The 14,836-nt window shown below is 36.3% G+C and overlaps 2 protein-coding genes across 2 annotated transcripts; both read left to right on the top strand.

Moving 5' to 3' along the window:
• The first annotated feature begins 7,714 nt into the window (after nt 1-7,714).
• On the top strand, nt 7,715-11,249 carry LOC137659855 (uncharacterized). The gene is given in 3 exon segments (XM_068394637.1): nt 7,715-8,465; nt 8,468-8,674; nt 8,677-11,249. Coding segments are annotated over 3 exon segments (3,444 nt in total). The 5' UTR covers nt 7,715-7,801.
• On the top strand, nt 11,149-14,612 carry LOC137659507 (uncharacterized). The gene is made up of 2 exons (XM_068394386.1): nt 11,149-14,020; nt 14,517-14,612. Exon 1 carries the CDS (start codon nt 11,431-11,433, stop codon nt 13,441-13,443), a length of 2,013 nt encoding a protein of 670 aa, XP_068250487.1. The 5' UTR covers nt 11,149-11,430; the 3' UTR covers nt 13,444-14,020; nt 14,517-14,612.
• Nucleotides 14,613-14,836: the final 224 nt, after the last annotated feature.

The following is a 14,836-nucleotide window of genomic DNA, read 5'->3' as shown; positions in this document are numbered from 1 at the left end:
CCGAAGATAAATGGCCTGTGTTATTGCAAAGTGTACTCTTTGGGAAAGGTTGCAGTGACTACCTGTCCTTATCTTAGGACCAGAGGAAAGAGTATCAAGAAGTGAAGAGGATCGTGCTGCAAGTATATTAGATGATCCCTGAATATTATAATGATGGGTTACAGAGTTTGAGGAAGGATAAGAAAATGACTTTCCTGGATTACGCTTATAAGGTACGACAATGTTTTAAGAGATAGACATAGGCTGCTAACGTGATGGAGATTGCTGATTTAGAAGAACCAATAGTACCACAACAGTATATATGAGCAATTCCTGAATATATTCGAACTTAATTGAGAGAGAGAGAGTTGGAGAAACTTGATAAAGCCGCTTCACTGTGTGAAGGTTATAATATTATCAGTTGTAAACTGTCCTAGGGTATGAAGTTTGAGCCGTCGTTCCAACCAAGTGTCAAATGTTCGCCAAACCATGAGAAACAGTTTAGTAATAATTATGTGAACAAGTCCAATAGTTGCAGAAGGAGTAGCACTGGTATTGTTCCTAAGCAGAATGGGATAGTACCACAGCAACAATCATCGAATCCTCCTTCTTCAAGTATCGAGAATGACGTGCTGAAGGTTATTAGATTCTGTTTCAAGTTTGGCAAGAGAGGTCATATCAGTAAGTAATGTTGGTCGAATCAATCGATAGCAGTCGCCCAAGTGATTAAGAATAATTCAACATCACAGAATGCAAAGACAAGGAAACAATTGGGAAAGAACGAAGAGGAAAAAAAACTAGCCAATGTTTACTCGATGAACAGGACAAACCCAAACAGCATGGATATCTTTAGACCATATATTTATGTAGGTATGCTAGCAGCAATAGACGGGAATGAGCAAACGCCTGGTCAAGATATTGCGCGACACAGGTTGCAACCATAGTGTGGTGATACAAGAAGTACACCTGTCGGTGGAACAGTCTCTCACAGGAGATTCGGTCATTTTGAATGGAATAGTGGTTAAGGGGTTGCCACTATTTACCCTTTGAAACTGTATGGGAGTTAGTGACAGGTAATTTTGAGTTTTTGGTAGAGGATTCATTGGCTGTTGAAGGAGTAGATGTCCTGCTAGGTAATGAGGATGGTGGAGCGCCGTTTTTTCCTTGTCCCATTGTAACAGAAAAACCATTGAATTATAGTCCTATGACTGAACTTGAGAAGGACTACCCGTATCTGTTTCCTAGTTGTATGACCACTAGGAGTATGACGTCGAAAGTGGCTGGAAAAAAAAAGCAAAATAAATCGAAGGAGTGATGAAGTTTGAGGATTTGTTTTCTGAAGAAGAGAATGTCCTTAATGGTACGAAAGAGAAGAACTTCCGAGTAAGCCCAAGAGAAGAGGAACGACAGGTGAGTGAACAAGACGACAAAGAAGAAATGGACCTCAAAGAAATAGAAAACTCAGTGTTAAAAGTAAGTCAAATGTGTAGGAAAAGGCTAATAGGGTTGCAACAGAAGGATGCAACGTTAACAGAGTTGTCATGTCGTGTGGTGGATGAGACGGAGGCAAAGCAGTCTCCGCCTCCTATTATCTTAGGGATGTGTTGCTTATGAAGAAGCATAGACCCGTCAATATCCCTGGGAATGGCAAATGGAGAATATACCGTCAGATATTGATTCCCGCACTGTTAAGAAGTCAGGTGATCGCCGAAGCGCACAAGACGGGACATACAGGGATAAGGAAGACAACGGAGAAGATTATGAAAAACTTTTTTTCTGGCATGGTATGCATAAAGATGTAAACCAGTTTTGCAGGCCATGTCACATTTGTCGGATGGCTGGAAAGCCAAAAGAGTATATAAAGAAAGCTCCCTTACACCCCACAGAAGTGCGAGGAGAACCCTTAAGCAAGGTAATGATTGACATTGTAGGACCTTTAACAAGGACAAAAAAAAAAGATCACAAATATATGTTATCCATGATGTGTCCAGTGACGTCATGCTAAGAAGTAATACGCGTCAGGAACTTCAGTGCCAAAATAACCGCCTAGAAGCTATCAGACATTTTCACTAAGTTTGATATTCCAAAAATTTTTCAAAATGACTAAGGAACAAATTTCACATCAAAACTGTTTAAGGGCGTAATGAAACTGTTGAATGTGAAACAACAACTATCAACTGCTCATTATATGGAGACTCAAGTGGCATTAGAGTGGTCTCATCAAACTCTGAAAAGTATGTTAACAAATTTATGCAATGAAAGGGGAAATGACTGCGACAACGGACTACCGTTGATGTTGTTTGAGGTAGGTTATGCTTATCAAGAAGGCATGGGATATAGCCCAAACGCAATGGTATTTGGACAAGAAGTATGAGGACTGATTAAAATGTTAGCAGAAAAACGGAAGGACTAAGAGGAAATGGATGGAAACTATGTCAAGAATTTGAGGAAAAGAATCGGTGAGGTAAGGATATTTTCCCTAGAAAACCTTAAAACGAGCCAAGAGAAAATGAAGAACAGGTTCGATATGAAAAGTAAGGACAGAGGTTTTGGTAGGACCACAAGTATTGGTTTTCTTGCCTATAAGGACACCCACACTCACCAACAAGTTTCAAGGTTTTGGAGAAGATCAGCGACTTGACCTATATTATCGAAACCCCAGGAAGAAGGAAAAGTCAAAGGAAAGTACACGTTAACCTACTGAAACTCTACTTGAGTGAAAACGAGACCGAAGCTTCACAGGTTTGTATGGAGCAAACCATACCATCCAGGGAAGACAGCGATGGGTATGAGGTAGGGGAGGTAAGTAAAGTGAACAATTCATCTATCATTCAGAACTTAGAAGAGAAATTAACTCATTTGAGCCAGGAGCAACAAGAGGAATTAAGCCAATTAAATCGAAGTTTCCCACAAATTGTCTTGGACGTCCTTAAATGAACCAACCTAACGAAGCATGAGATACACCTCAAAACAACACACTTATCAACTGTCGCCATATCACTGAGAAGTCATGAGAAAAGACATGGATTATTTGTTGCAAAACAGATTAGCCAAACAAAGTTCTAACCCTTACAGTTCTCATGCTTGCTATTGAAAAAATTGGACGGATCTTTCGGGATGTGTTCGGACTACCAAAAGTTGAATTCATTCAGTGTGGCTGATAATTATCCATTGCCGCTCATCGACCAACTACTTGACAATATCGGACAAGAGAAGTTCATCTCAAAGATCATTGGACAACAACGCAGAATTATTATCACCTTTTATAACCAATTTGGGTTATATCAGTACACCGTCATGCCAAGTGGTCTAATGAACACCATGCTACTTTTCAAAGATTTATGGGTAATCTTTTGGGATTGATAGGATTAGGCGTATATTTCAACGATATTGTGATATATTCATCGACCTGTGAAGAATATCTCTGAATCCTGAAAAAGGTATTTCAAAAGCTGCGAGGAACACACCTGATGATTAAACTGGAGAAGAGCGAATTTGAGAAGGCAACAGTTAGTTACTTGGGATTTGAAGTAGGAAGAGTACTAATCGCCCTGGTAGACGCTAACGTTGAAGGAATAAGGAAAGCATCATCCACACATCGAAGTAGCAATTACAATGTTTTTTAGGGATGGCAGGATTCTACTGACGTTTTTGGCCAAGCTTTTCGGCATTAGTCGCTCTCTTAACGGATTAGACTAGCCCCAAGAAAATTTTTGAACTGACCACCAAGTGTCAGGAATCCTTCTACAGGATAAAGGCCATATTAACTTCAAAACCAATACTGCGAGCAACGGATTTCAGCAAGAAATTCCTATCCAAGAGGATGCGTTGGGTAATGGTATTGGAGCTCTTTTATCGCAAGAAGACGAGGAAAAAATTCTTCACCCTGTTTGTTATATGTCGTCAAAGCTGAGGAAACATTAGCGACACTATTTAAAAGTTGAAAAGGAACTGCTTGCGTTAGTTGAAGCGATAAACAAGTTTGAGGTCTATGTGAATCGACCGTAAACCGAAGAGTATTTGGATCATAATTCTTAAAATTTTGTTTTTAAAAAAGAAAAATAATAATCAAAGGTTAACTAGGTGGTCTTTATGTTTGCAACCATATTGTAATAATTTAAAGCATACATCAGGTAAAGATAACGTGGTTGGAGATTAGTTATCTCGGGCGGAATCTGTGGATGCAGGCCCGGAATATAAATTTTTCTTTGGGGGGGGGGGGGAGCTGCCTTACGAAGCTGCTTAAGCATAGGGTAAATAATTTATTCAGATATTTTATTTTTGTATTTCATTTGTTTATTTAAGAACTGTATGGCCAGCTCATAAAGTGAGTTCCTCTCATGTAGATAACATTATTTTGTTACGAAGTCTTACGTAATATGTTTGAAAGGATTATATGACTATACGAGGTATGAACGAGGGCTTATATAATTCATGAGATATTGCATCATGTTTGTGAAAAAATATCAATTCTTATATTTGCCACATGTTTGTAAGGTTCTCGAAAACCCTAGTGTTAGATTTCATTTTTTCTATGCGTCCGAGAGTTTAATCATTAGTAGCCTTACGCCATTATGCCAACCACCAAGCTTCCAGATCTCTGACCTAGAATAATCTGGAAGTAGCTAAGTTCAAATATATGCACCCCCAGGGATGCATAGCAGCAGAAAAGAAACAGCCATCCTGTGAAAGAGCCAAAAGTCATCCTCTCTCCATCAAATGGCCTATAGTGTGACCTCTCAAATGTGATTTAGTGCCCAGCGTATTTTGTGTATAGTTTGTTAAAACGTTGCTGAAAATTTACCCGAAATTTTAAATTTGCTGTGTTGTGGTGAGTGCTGGTTTTGTGTAAATCTTTGTATCTTGGAAGTATATTTGTATCGCTATCAGTTCAACTATTTCCATTGAGTGTCAAGACTAAGTAATTGTGTAAAATTTAATTTCAAGTGAAACAGGTTATTGTATAATCTTCATAAGCATTAATTTCTCTTGTCTTAGTCTAAGTTTTAATAAGACATTTTGAGTGATTTTTTCTCTTTTTTAAATTCTTTCAAAAGGGTAATTTTTATAAAATATATTTATTTTTGTAAAAAGTGTATTACTCCAATCACCATTGTTTATTTCAGTTCACTTGTATCCCAATTAAAGAATCGAAGTAGGGGGTTGATTAAATACAGTAATTCCTCACGATAATTACTCAGTTTTGTTTTGAGTGTAATTAGGAGACTTTTGGATATTCAGTGTTTTATATATTGCTGTCAGAACTCAGGTACTAATATATTCAGGATTTAATGTAAAAACAAATGCATGAGTTTGGAATTTCAGAGGTTTGGTAGCTTGCCAGCCGTAATATATATAATATTGTACTTTTGTTCCCAGACCACAAAACTATAGTATATTATATTTTTAGTGCCCAGTCCAAAGACCAATATATATATATATATATATATATATATATATATATATATATACATATATATATATATATATATATATATATATATATATATATATATAGATAGATATATATACATATATATAATATATATATATATATATATATATATATATATATATATATATATATATATATATATATATATATATATATATATATATATATATATATATATATATATATGTATACACATATATATATATATATATATATATATATATATATATATATATATATATATATATATATATTATTATATATATATATATATATATATATATATATATATATATATATATATATATATATATGTGTGTGTGTGTGTGTGCGTATGTGTGTGTATGTGTGTAAGTGTGGATCTATATATATATATATATATATATATATATATATATATGTTGGGAATTCTGTTTAATTAATGCTGTTCCTTTTGTTGTTGCTACAGTATTTGGTTAGCAAATCATATATTCCATTGTTTATTAATTTTCTTTCTGGGTAAACCTGTGTTACACAGTGATAACTTATGCATTATTATTATTATAAATAATGGTAGATTACGCTTGAAGGGAAACCCAGTATATTGTATATTTTTGTTTTGACGGTAAATCCTTTGAAGCGTGAACTACTAAACAATCCTTTCGGAACTATCTGCTGGTGGTCTTGTTTTTTCCAGTAATACGAATTCTAAAGGAAACATCGCCAGCAGAGAGAAGCGGAGTTGAAAGAAGGTTTTCGTACTGGACGGACGGCTGGATATTACAGGAGTTAATTATATCCAGAGTTTGTCGAAGTCATACAATGGAGGAGTAACATAAACTCACTTTTCTCCGCCATCCTGCGCAAGACGAGACCAGCCAAAAGCGTCGTAACATCAGGACACTATCTTCGCCAAATTTCCGAGGAATTGAATTGATAAGGTACGTCATTATGAAAGATATGCTGACTCCTAAAGTGATTCCCTGTCAATTTGTTTATCGTGGATAGATATTCCCTTGCTCGATCCCAATTAATAAACCCTGTGGATTTGGTATTTAAACTATTCATAATTTATCACTGCTGTAACTTTGCATGTTACCATATGAAAGTTTTTTGGATTAGAGGCAGTTTTTACTTAATTAGCCAATGTTATGTTATGTTTACTTTACTCCGAAGTTTTCGGATCATTGGGCCTTTCGTGGTTAGGTGGTTGCCACGTTAAATTGGAGGCAGAATATGTAGGCTATATATTTTTCATTGCTCAGAATTCAATTTAATTGTAAAGTTAACTACTGAGTTTAGCGACTTGAGTGAAATAGCAGAGCTTGCGCTTTTACCTTAAAAGTTTTTTTTTTTTTTTTTCATTTTACTACAGTTATTGAATTGAGTGATTTAGCAAAACTGGCCTTTACCTTTTGAAAATAGTATTTCGTTTGTCCTCAGGGTTTCTTGAAAAGCGAGGAGGGTAGGAGAAGGAAGACAGCATACCTGTAGTTACTTATGACACAGGAAAATCCTTCTCTACGTCAACAAGCCCACCAGCAACCAGTTCAAAATTTAACTTCACATGGAAGTTCAACCTTTCATTAAAGTGAACATTTTTTAATGGACTTGTTTTATTCCTTCCATCGTACAATTTTCAAGATGGCACCCAACGTGGGGCTCGAGTAGTAAATTTGGTTGCTGGTTGGTCTCGTTGAGTGTAGGATTGGCGGAGAGAATGACGAAAGTACGAGAATTTTCGAATTTATCAGTGTTGAAATTTTGTTTATAATTTAAGTTGTCCTCGAATTTTACCTAGTCTATATTTTGGTTTTGGTATTGTCATGAAACTGTCAATTCTAGGACATTCTTATGTTAGAGATTTGGAGCTTAGGGTTAATAGCTCAACAATTGTGATTGAACAGACATCTTTTGATGTTCAGTTTCTTGGTTTTCCTGGTGCCACATTAATTATTTTTTGAATAATCTAGCTCTCCTAGAAGATGTTTTCACGTATAACCCCGATTATTTGTTGGTAATTTTAGGAGGTAATGATTTGAAGTCTCGTGTAGATTTGTCAGTGGTAAAGAATAATTGCTAAGAATTTTACAAGATTCTGAGATCCTGGTTACCAAGATCTTGTATAATTGCATCTCAAATTGAAATCCGATATTATGAAAGGAGAAATCGGTTTCATAGCCCATGCGTGGAAGAATTAAAGTTAATGAGGCGTTATCTCAATAAGTTGAGTTTCAAGAATTACTTGTAAAGAGTAGAGGGTCCAGGTAGATTAGATAATAGAAGGTTATACAGGGACGCCGCACATTTAAACTCTGATGGGTTAGATTTGCTCTATAGATTGACTTGTGATTGTCTGAAATATTGTTTTAATAGCAATCAGCTAAGATGTCGGAATTATCGCTTTTGATAAATTCTCGGAAATACATCCGCAGTCAAGTGACTAAGTATGTCAATCAAATTGAAGATTGTAAATTGAGTTCAGAAGTTGAACGGCGATCACTTATCTCTAAATTTCATGGATTTGCTGAAGAGCTGAAGGTTTATAATTCTAAAATAGCTAAGTTATTATGGGCAGAAGAGGAAGATGAATCAGAATTGAATATTGAGTTTGAAGCTTGTGAGAGCTACTTGGATAAAATAAACTTTTTTATAGCTACTCTTGAGGCTACTAAAGATTCAGTTCCTCCCCATTCTGTACTTGAAGAAGCTAGAAGCCTTTTGAAAAGCTCTACAGCACCTTTACCAGAATTTAAAAGTGTAGAGGGAGAAAATATAGAGAAATTTCTTTCTGAATTTGAAGAGGTTATTAATACCTTCAAGTACACTCAGAGAGACAAATTACTGCTGTTGAAGCAACAAGTGTCAGGTCGTGCATCCATACTACTCAATTCACTTGAAACAGACAAACAGACATATGAAGATGCAAAATTAATTTTAAGGTCTGCTTTAGCATCCCCTAGGTTTCAGAAGTTTACGTTAATAAAACAGTTGACAGATATGAAAATGCCTTACCAAACAGATCCATTTGCGTACGTTGGTCAGATGAAAAATTCATGCAATCTGTTAAGTTGTTGAAAATGGAAGTGGACGATTTTTTGAACTACTTCTTTTGGAATGGCATGAACAGCACCTTCCAATCACAGCTAGTAAATATTACCAATAAGACGAGGCCCTCCCTTTCAGAAATTAATGATAACATTTTTGAAACATGTGAACGATATGGCATAGCATCTCAGAAAATTTATACAAAAGTTAAGAAGTTCCCAAAACTTCAGAGACGGTTAATCTAGCCTCTAATGTGAATGTTGAAGGGCAGCCTACTAAGGCGAAATGCTCTTTATGTGCTTATGACAGAGCAACTGATGATCACCAAGTTTTCAAGTGCCCGGTTTATAATAGTAATAAGGCAAAGGTGGATAAGCTGAAAGAGATCGGAGGTTGCCTTAAGTGTGCCAGTTCCTCTCATTCTGCGGGTTTGTGCAAATTTAGACTTCATAAGAAATGCAGAGGTTGTAATGGCTGGCATTTCACCTTTCTCTGCATTAAAAAAGATTCCCCAAAAGAAGAGGTAGTCAATGCTAGAAGTCTTATTAAAAAATCCAATTTAGTTAATGGGAAATCTGAAAAGGTTTCCACGGGGGTAGTATTTTCAGTGGATGCTCTTCAGTGCTATGGTAATAGATCTGCTCTACCAACTTTTACTTGTCAGCTAGAGGACCATACCCAAATAAGAGGTTTGCAAGACTCGGGCTGTCAGTGTAATTTTATTACAGACAGAGCGGTTAAGAAGATTCCTTTCAAAGTTTTGAGGAGAAATGTGAGTCTTACTGTTAATGGTTTTAACTCTGCTAAATCATATAATACAAACGTTGTGGAACTGAATTTAAAATTTGGTCAGGAAATTTGCAAGGTGGAGGCCCTATGTGTACCTTATATAAATATAAATTTGAAGTTGCCACATTTGTTCAGGGTGGCAAGCCATTTCTCTGCAAAGGGCTACACCCTTGCAGACAAACAGTTGCTAAATAAAGGGGATGAGTTAAATAGTATAGATTTCATCCTAGGCACTAACTCTGCTCACTGCACTATGGCGTCAACAGTTAGGTTTGGACAGGATAGTCCTTCAGTATACTTTCAAACTTCCTTTGGAGTGATGCTTCTTGGTAATGTTGACACAATGTTAAAGAATTTACATTGCCTTCCTGATTTAAATGCAGTTGAAACTTCCATTACTTGCAAGTCTGATGTTGCTCAGTTGGATGTAGGCTCTCTTGATTCCATTGGCCTTGGATTAGGTAAATTTAATGATGAATCTATATTGAAGCATGAGGAAATGGTGGTAGAAGCTAATTTTCTAGTTTTAAATGAGAACGGGGGCATAAATGAGCAAGCACTACAAAGGGCCACCGAGCAAATGTTGGAATATGACTGCAAAAGGATCCTCAATTATGATAAGGAAGAGAATGAGACATCTGTGGAACTCAGTAACTCTCTAGTAAGATATGCACTTAACAATGCCACTGTTAATGAGGATGGAAGAATATCAATGCCTCTGCTATGGAACAGTAAGGTGTCCCACTTACTTGGTAAAAATTATAAACTAGCTGAAGCAGTGTTGAAGTCAAATTTAAAGAAGCTTTGCAAAAGGGAGATGCATCTTAAACTCATGGATGAAGTCATTAAAGAACAAGAAAATTTAGGAATAATTGAAAAGATCCCAAACCTTAAGCATTACCTAACTGAACATCCTGAACACAGTTTTTTACCCCACATGGGGGTGTTTAAACTTGATCGAGAGACTACAAAATGCAGAGTAGTATTTCTATCAAACATATTTGAGGCGGACCCTAGAAAACCCATGACAGTAAGCCATAACCAGGCAATTCATCCAGGGCCGTCGTTGAACCAAAAGTTAAGTTCAGCCTTACTTCACTTACGATTTGGTTCGAAGATATTTTGCTTTGATCTCAAAATGGCTTTTAATCAGATAGCACTTAGACCTTCAGATCAGAATAAATTACTTTTTCTTTGGGTTAGAAGTGTGAAGAAGAAAGATTTTTCCTTAGTTGGTTACAAGAATCTTAGATTGAGTTTTGGTTTAAGATGTAGCCCAACAATTTTGATGTTGAGTCCTTATAAGATACTGGTTTTGGATGTGGAGGATGATACCCAAGAGGTAAAAAATATGAAGAAATTGCTTTATCAGTTATTTTATATGGATAATGGAGCTTATACCTGCAAAAATTCGGATGCCTTGGAATGGGCCTATACTCGGCTAACAAATATATTTGCTCCTTATAGAATAGAATTGCAACAAATTGTCACCAATGATGGGCCACTTCAAGAAGTCATTGACTCAGACTGGGATCAAAATACACTAACGGAAGTTAAGCTTTTAGGTTTGAAATGGAATAGGGAGTTGGATACCCTTTCAACTTTTCCCATTGTTTTGGAAGCTTCGGCAAGTACGAAGAGGTCCATCCTCAAGTCCATTGCTTCAAATTTTGATTTGTATAATATCAATGGTCCAGTATTTAATAGGGCAAGGCTATTTATGCATGGTTTACAGTGTGATAAGTCATTAGGATGGGGTGATATTTTACCTGCGGAAAAGCCAAAAGAATGGAAATGCATTGCAAGGCAAGCTAATTCTACACCTGAAATTGTTGTTCAAAGATTTTTTGGGGAAAGAGATGGACAATACAGACTTCTTGCTTGTGTAGATGCTAGCAGTATGATATATGGAGCTGTTCTGTATATAGAGAACATTGATACTGGCCAAACAGATTTTTTATTAGCCAAAAACAGGCTGATAAACACAGTCAAATACTAAGTCCATCCCTTCCCTGGAGTTACAAGCCATTTGCTTGGGTGTGGAGTTGTTAATTGATTTGTATAAAGATTTAGGAGGGCCTGATTGCCTCGTTCCAATTGCAATAAAAAGTTTGGAGTTGTACTCTGATAGTTTGGTAGCTCTTTCTTGGATCAATTCATATTCCTATAAACTGGATAAGATGCAGAAAAGGTCTGTATTTGTTCTTAACACGCTACAGCAAATAGATAAGTTATGTGAAACGTTTCCTGTTAATTTTACTTTCATCACTGGAACGGCCAATCCTGGAGACTGCATAACAAGAACCTTGTCCTATAAACAGTTAATTAATACAAACTATTTTTCCGGACCTCAACCTGATATCCACCAGTCTATAGTCAGTCAAGATATTTTGAGAGTTACAGTTCCTAACCCTAGGGCTACCCTTGACTTCAAAGAGGAGAATGTTTTAAGTAATGTTTGTGCACAAGACCTTAGGGAGGACGTTGCTGAGCATCTAGTTTCTCCAAACAGATACTCTAGTTTCTCTCTCATGGTTAAAGTGCATGCCAGGGTTGCTCAGTGTTTTGCCAAGTGGAAAGCTACAGTTACAGCTAGAAAACTGAAGGTTCCCGTTGAATCTAATGATACAGGATTTTATGTGAAAGCTCTGAAGATGATCATATTGAAAGAACAAAAAATTCAGTTTCCTAGTGTTTTGGAGTATTTTGCATACACTTCTAAACTTCTTAAGGATATGCCTAATTTGGTAAGACAGTTGAATGTTTACCCAGATAAAGATGGAATTCTCAAAGTCAAAAGCAAGTTTGACAGGTGGAAAGGTAAACAGAGGTGTTGCTTCCCAATCTTGCTGTTTAACAAAAGTTCCATGACAGAACTGATAATCAGGAGTCTTCATATAAAACTCAAGCATGGTGGTTATTATTCTGTTCTGAATGAGCTACGCAAGAAGTTCTGGATACCACAATGTTTTTCAGCTGTTAAAAGAGTGGTAAAAGATTGTGTCATCTGTAAAAGGTACAAGGAGCATACCATTCGGTTAAATCAGTCCCCTTACCGGGAGTTTAGGATGGATCCTTCCCATATTCCCTTCAGTTATGTATATATTGATTATTTTGGACCATATTTTGTAAAGCAACAGGGTAGCAAGGTGAAGGTTTGGATTCTGTGTATGAGCTGTATGTATACAAGGGCCATTAATTTGAAATTATGCTTGGATTTGTCAGTCAAGGAATTTTTTAGATCATTCACTCTACATACCTTTGAACATGGTTTACCACAATTTGTAGTCAGCGATTTGGGGACACAACTTGTTGCCGGGGCTAATGTTATTGCAGATTTTTTAAAAAATCCTGATACTCGGTCATACTTTGAAAAAAATGGAATTAAACCTATTGAATTTGAAAATTATTACAAGGGTTGTAGCCAAATGGGTTCTTTAGTGGAAATTTGCATAAAAATGGTAAAACATCTAATTAACAAATCCATTAAAACAAATGTGTTAGACATAAGGGATATGGCCTTTCTTATATCTCAGGCAACTCATCTTATAAATCGTCGTCCCATTGCCTTTAAGGATGGTTTAAGGGATGTGTCTGATGAATCTGTACCTAGCCCAATAACTCCAGAAATTTTAATACATGGCTACGAGTTATCCTCTGTTAACATTATACCCGAATTGCAGTGTGATCCTGAATTAGATGGGGAGTATGACTTAAAAGATTCACCCTCAAGAATAATTGAGGACACTTACAGCAAGCTGAGGAAGGTAAGAGAGACCTTGATTAGAATTTATCATTCTGAATTTTTGACGACATTGATAAATCAAGCAGTTGATAAGACTGACAGATACAAGCCTGTTACCCATAAAATCATTGAAGCTGGAGACATTGTTTTGCTGAAGGATCCTCTTACTAAGGCCTTAAATTATCCACTTGGGATTGTTAAGGGGGTGGTAAAGAATGACCTTGGAGAGGTGACCAATGCTCAGATTTTGAAAGGGAAGTCTGGTGAAGTTGTGAAAAGACATGTTACCAGCCTTATACCCTTGCTCAGGGATAAAGGTTGTATTAGTGGCATTGCTCCCTCTGTGAGACCCAAGAAAACTATAGCAGTGGACTCTAATTATAGGTATCCAAAGAGAGCAGCTGTCGTTGCTTCAGGATTAAGGACTAAGGAGATGCTCCTAGAATAAATCAAGAACTTCCTCAGATGTTCAAAGCCTAGAAAATCCGAGCTCCTTCCCTGGAGTGTTGGGAATTCTGTTTAATTAATGTTGTTCCTTTTGTTGTTGCTACAGTATTTGGTTAGCAAATCATATATTCCATTGTTTATTAATTTTCTTACTGGGTAAACCTGTGTTATCCAGTGATAACTTATGCATTATTATTATTATAAATAATGGTAGTTTACGCTTGAAGGGAAACCCAGCATATTGTATATTTTCGTTTTGACGGTAAATCCTTTGAAGCGTGAACTACTAAACAACCCTTTCGGAACTATCTGCTGGTGGTCTTGTTTTTTCCAGTAATACGAATTCTAAAGGAAACATCGCCAGCAGAGAGAAGCGGAGTTGAAAGAAGGTTTTCGTACTGGACGGACGGCTGGATATTACAGGAGTTAATTATATCCAGAGTTTGTCGAAGTCATATAATGGAGGAGTAACATAAACTCACTTTTCTCCGCCATCCTGCGCAAGACGAGACCAGCCAAAAGCGTCGTAACATCAGGACACTATCTTCGCCAAATTTCCGAGGAATTGAATTGATAAGGTACGTCATTACGAAAGATATGCTGACTTCTAAAGTGATTCCCTGTCAATTTGTTTATCGTGGATAAATATTCCCTTGCTCGATCCCAATTAATAAACCCTGTGGATTTGGTATTTAAACTATTCATAATTTATCACCGCTGTAACTATGCATGTTACCATATGAAAGTTTTTTGGATTAGAGGCAGTTTTTACTTAATTAGCCAATGTTATGTTGTGTTTACTTTACTCCGAAGTTTTCGGATCATTGGGCCTTTCGTGGTTAGGTGGTTGCCACGTTAAATTGGAGGCAGAATATGTAGGCTATATATTTTTCATTGCTCAGAATTCAATTTAATTGTAAAGTTAACTACTGAGTTTAGCGACTTGAGTGAAATAGCAGAGCTTGCGCTTTTACCTTAAAAGTCTTTTCTTTTCATTTTACTACAGTTATTGAATTGAATGATTTAGCAAAACTGGCCTTTACCTTCTGAAAATAGTATTTCGTTTGTCCTCAGGGTTTCTTGAAAAGCGAGGAGGGTAGGAGAAGGAAGACAGCATACCTGTAGTTACTTATGACACAGGAAAATCCTTCTCTACGTCAACAAGCCCACCAGCAACCAGTTCAAAATCTAACTTCACATGGAAGTTCAACCTTTCATTAAAGTGAACATTTTTTAATGGACTTGTTTTATTCCTTCCATCGTACAATTTTCAAGAATATATATATATATATATATATATATATATATATATATATATATATATATATATATATATATATATATATGTATTTATATGTACATGCGTATGCGTGTCTGTGGTCATCATCATCAGC

Source organism: Palaemon carinicauda, chromosome 20 (assembly GCF_036898095.1).
Source record: "Palaemon carinicauda isolate YSFRI2023 chromosome 20, ASM3689809v2, whole genome shotgun sequence".
In the NCBI taxonomy this organism is placed as follows: domain Eukaryota; kingdom Metazoa; phylum Arthropoda; class Malacostraca; order Decapoda; family Palaemonidae; genus Palaemon; species Palaemon carinicauda.
Note: the sequence above shows the minus strand (reverse complement) of the source record. Positions and strands in the feature narration are given on the sequence as shown.

Coding starts and splice junctions, on each gene's coding strand:
- LOC137659507 (XM_068394386.1), top strand. CDS start 11,431: ATGCAGAAAAGGTCTGTATTTGTTCTTAACACGCTACAGCAAATAGAT.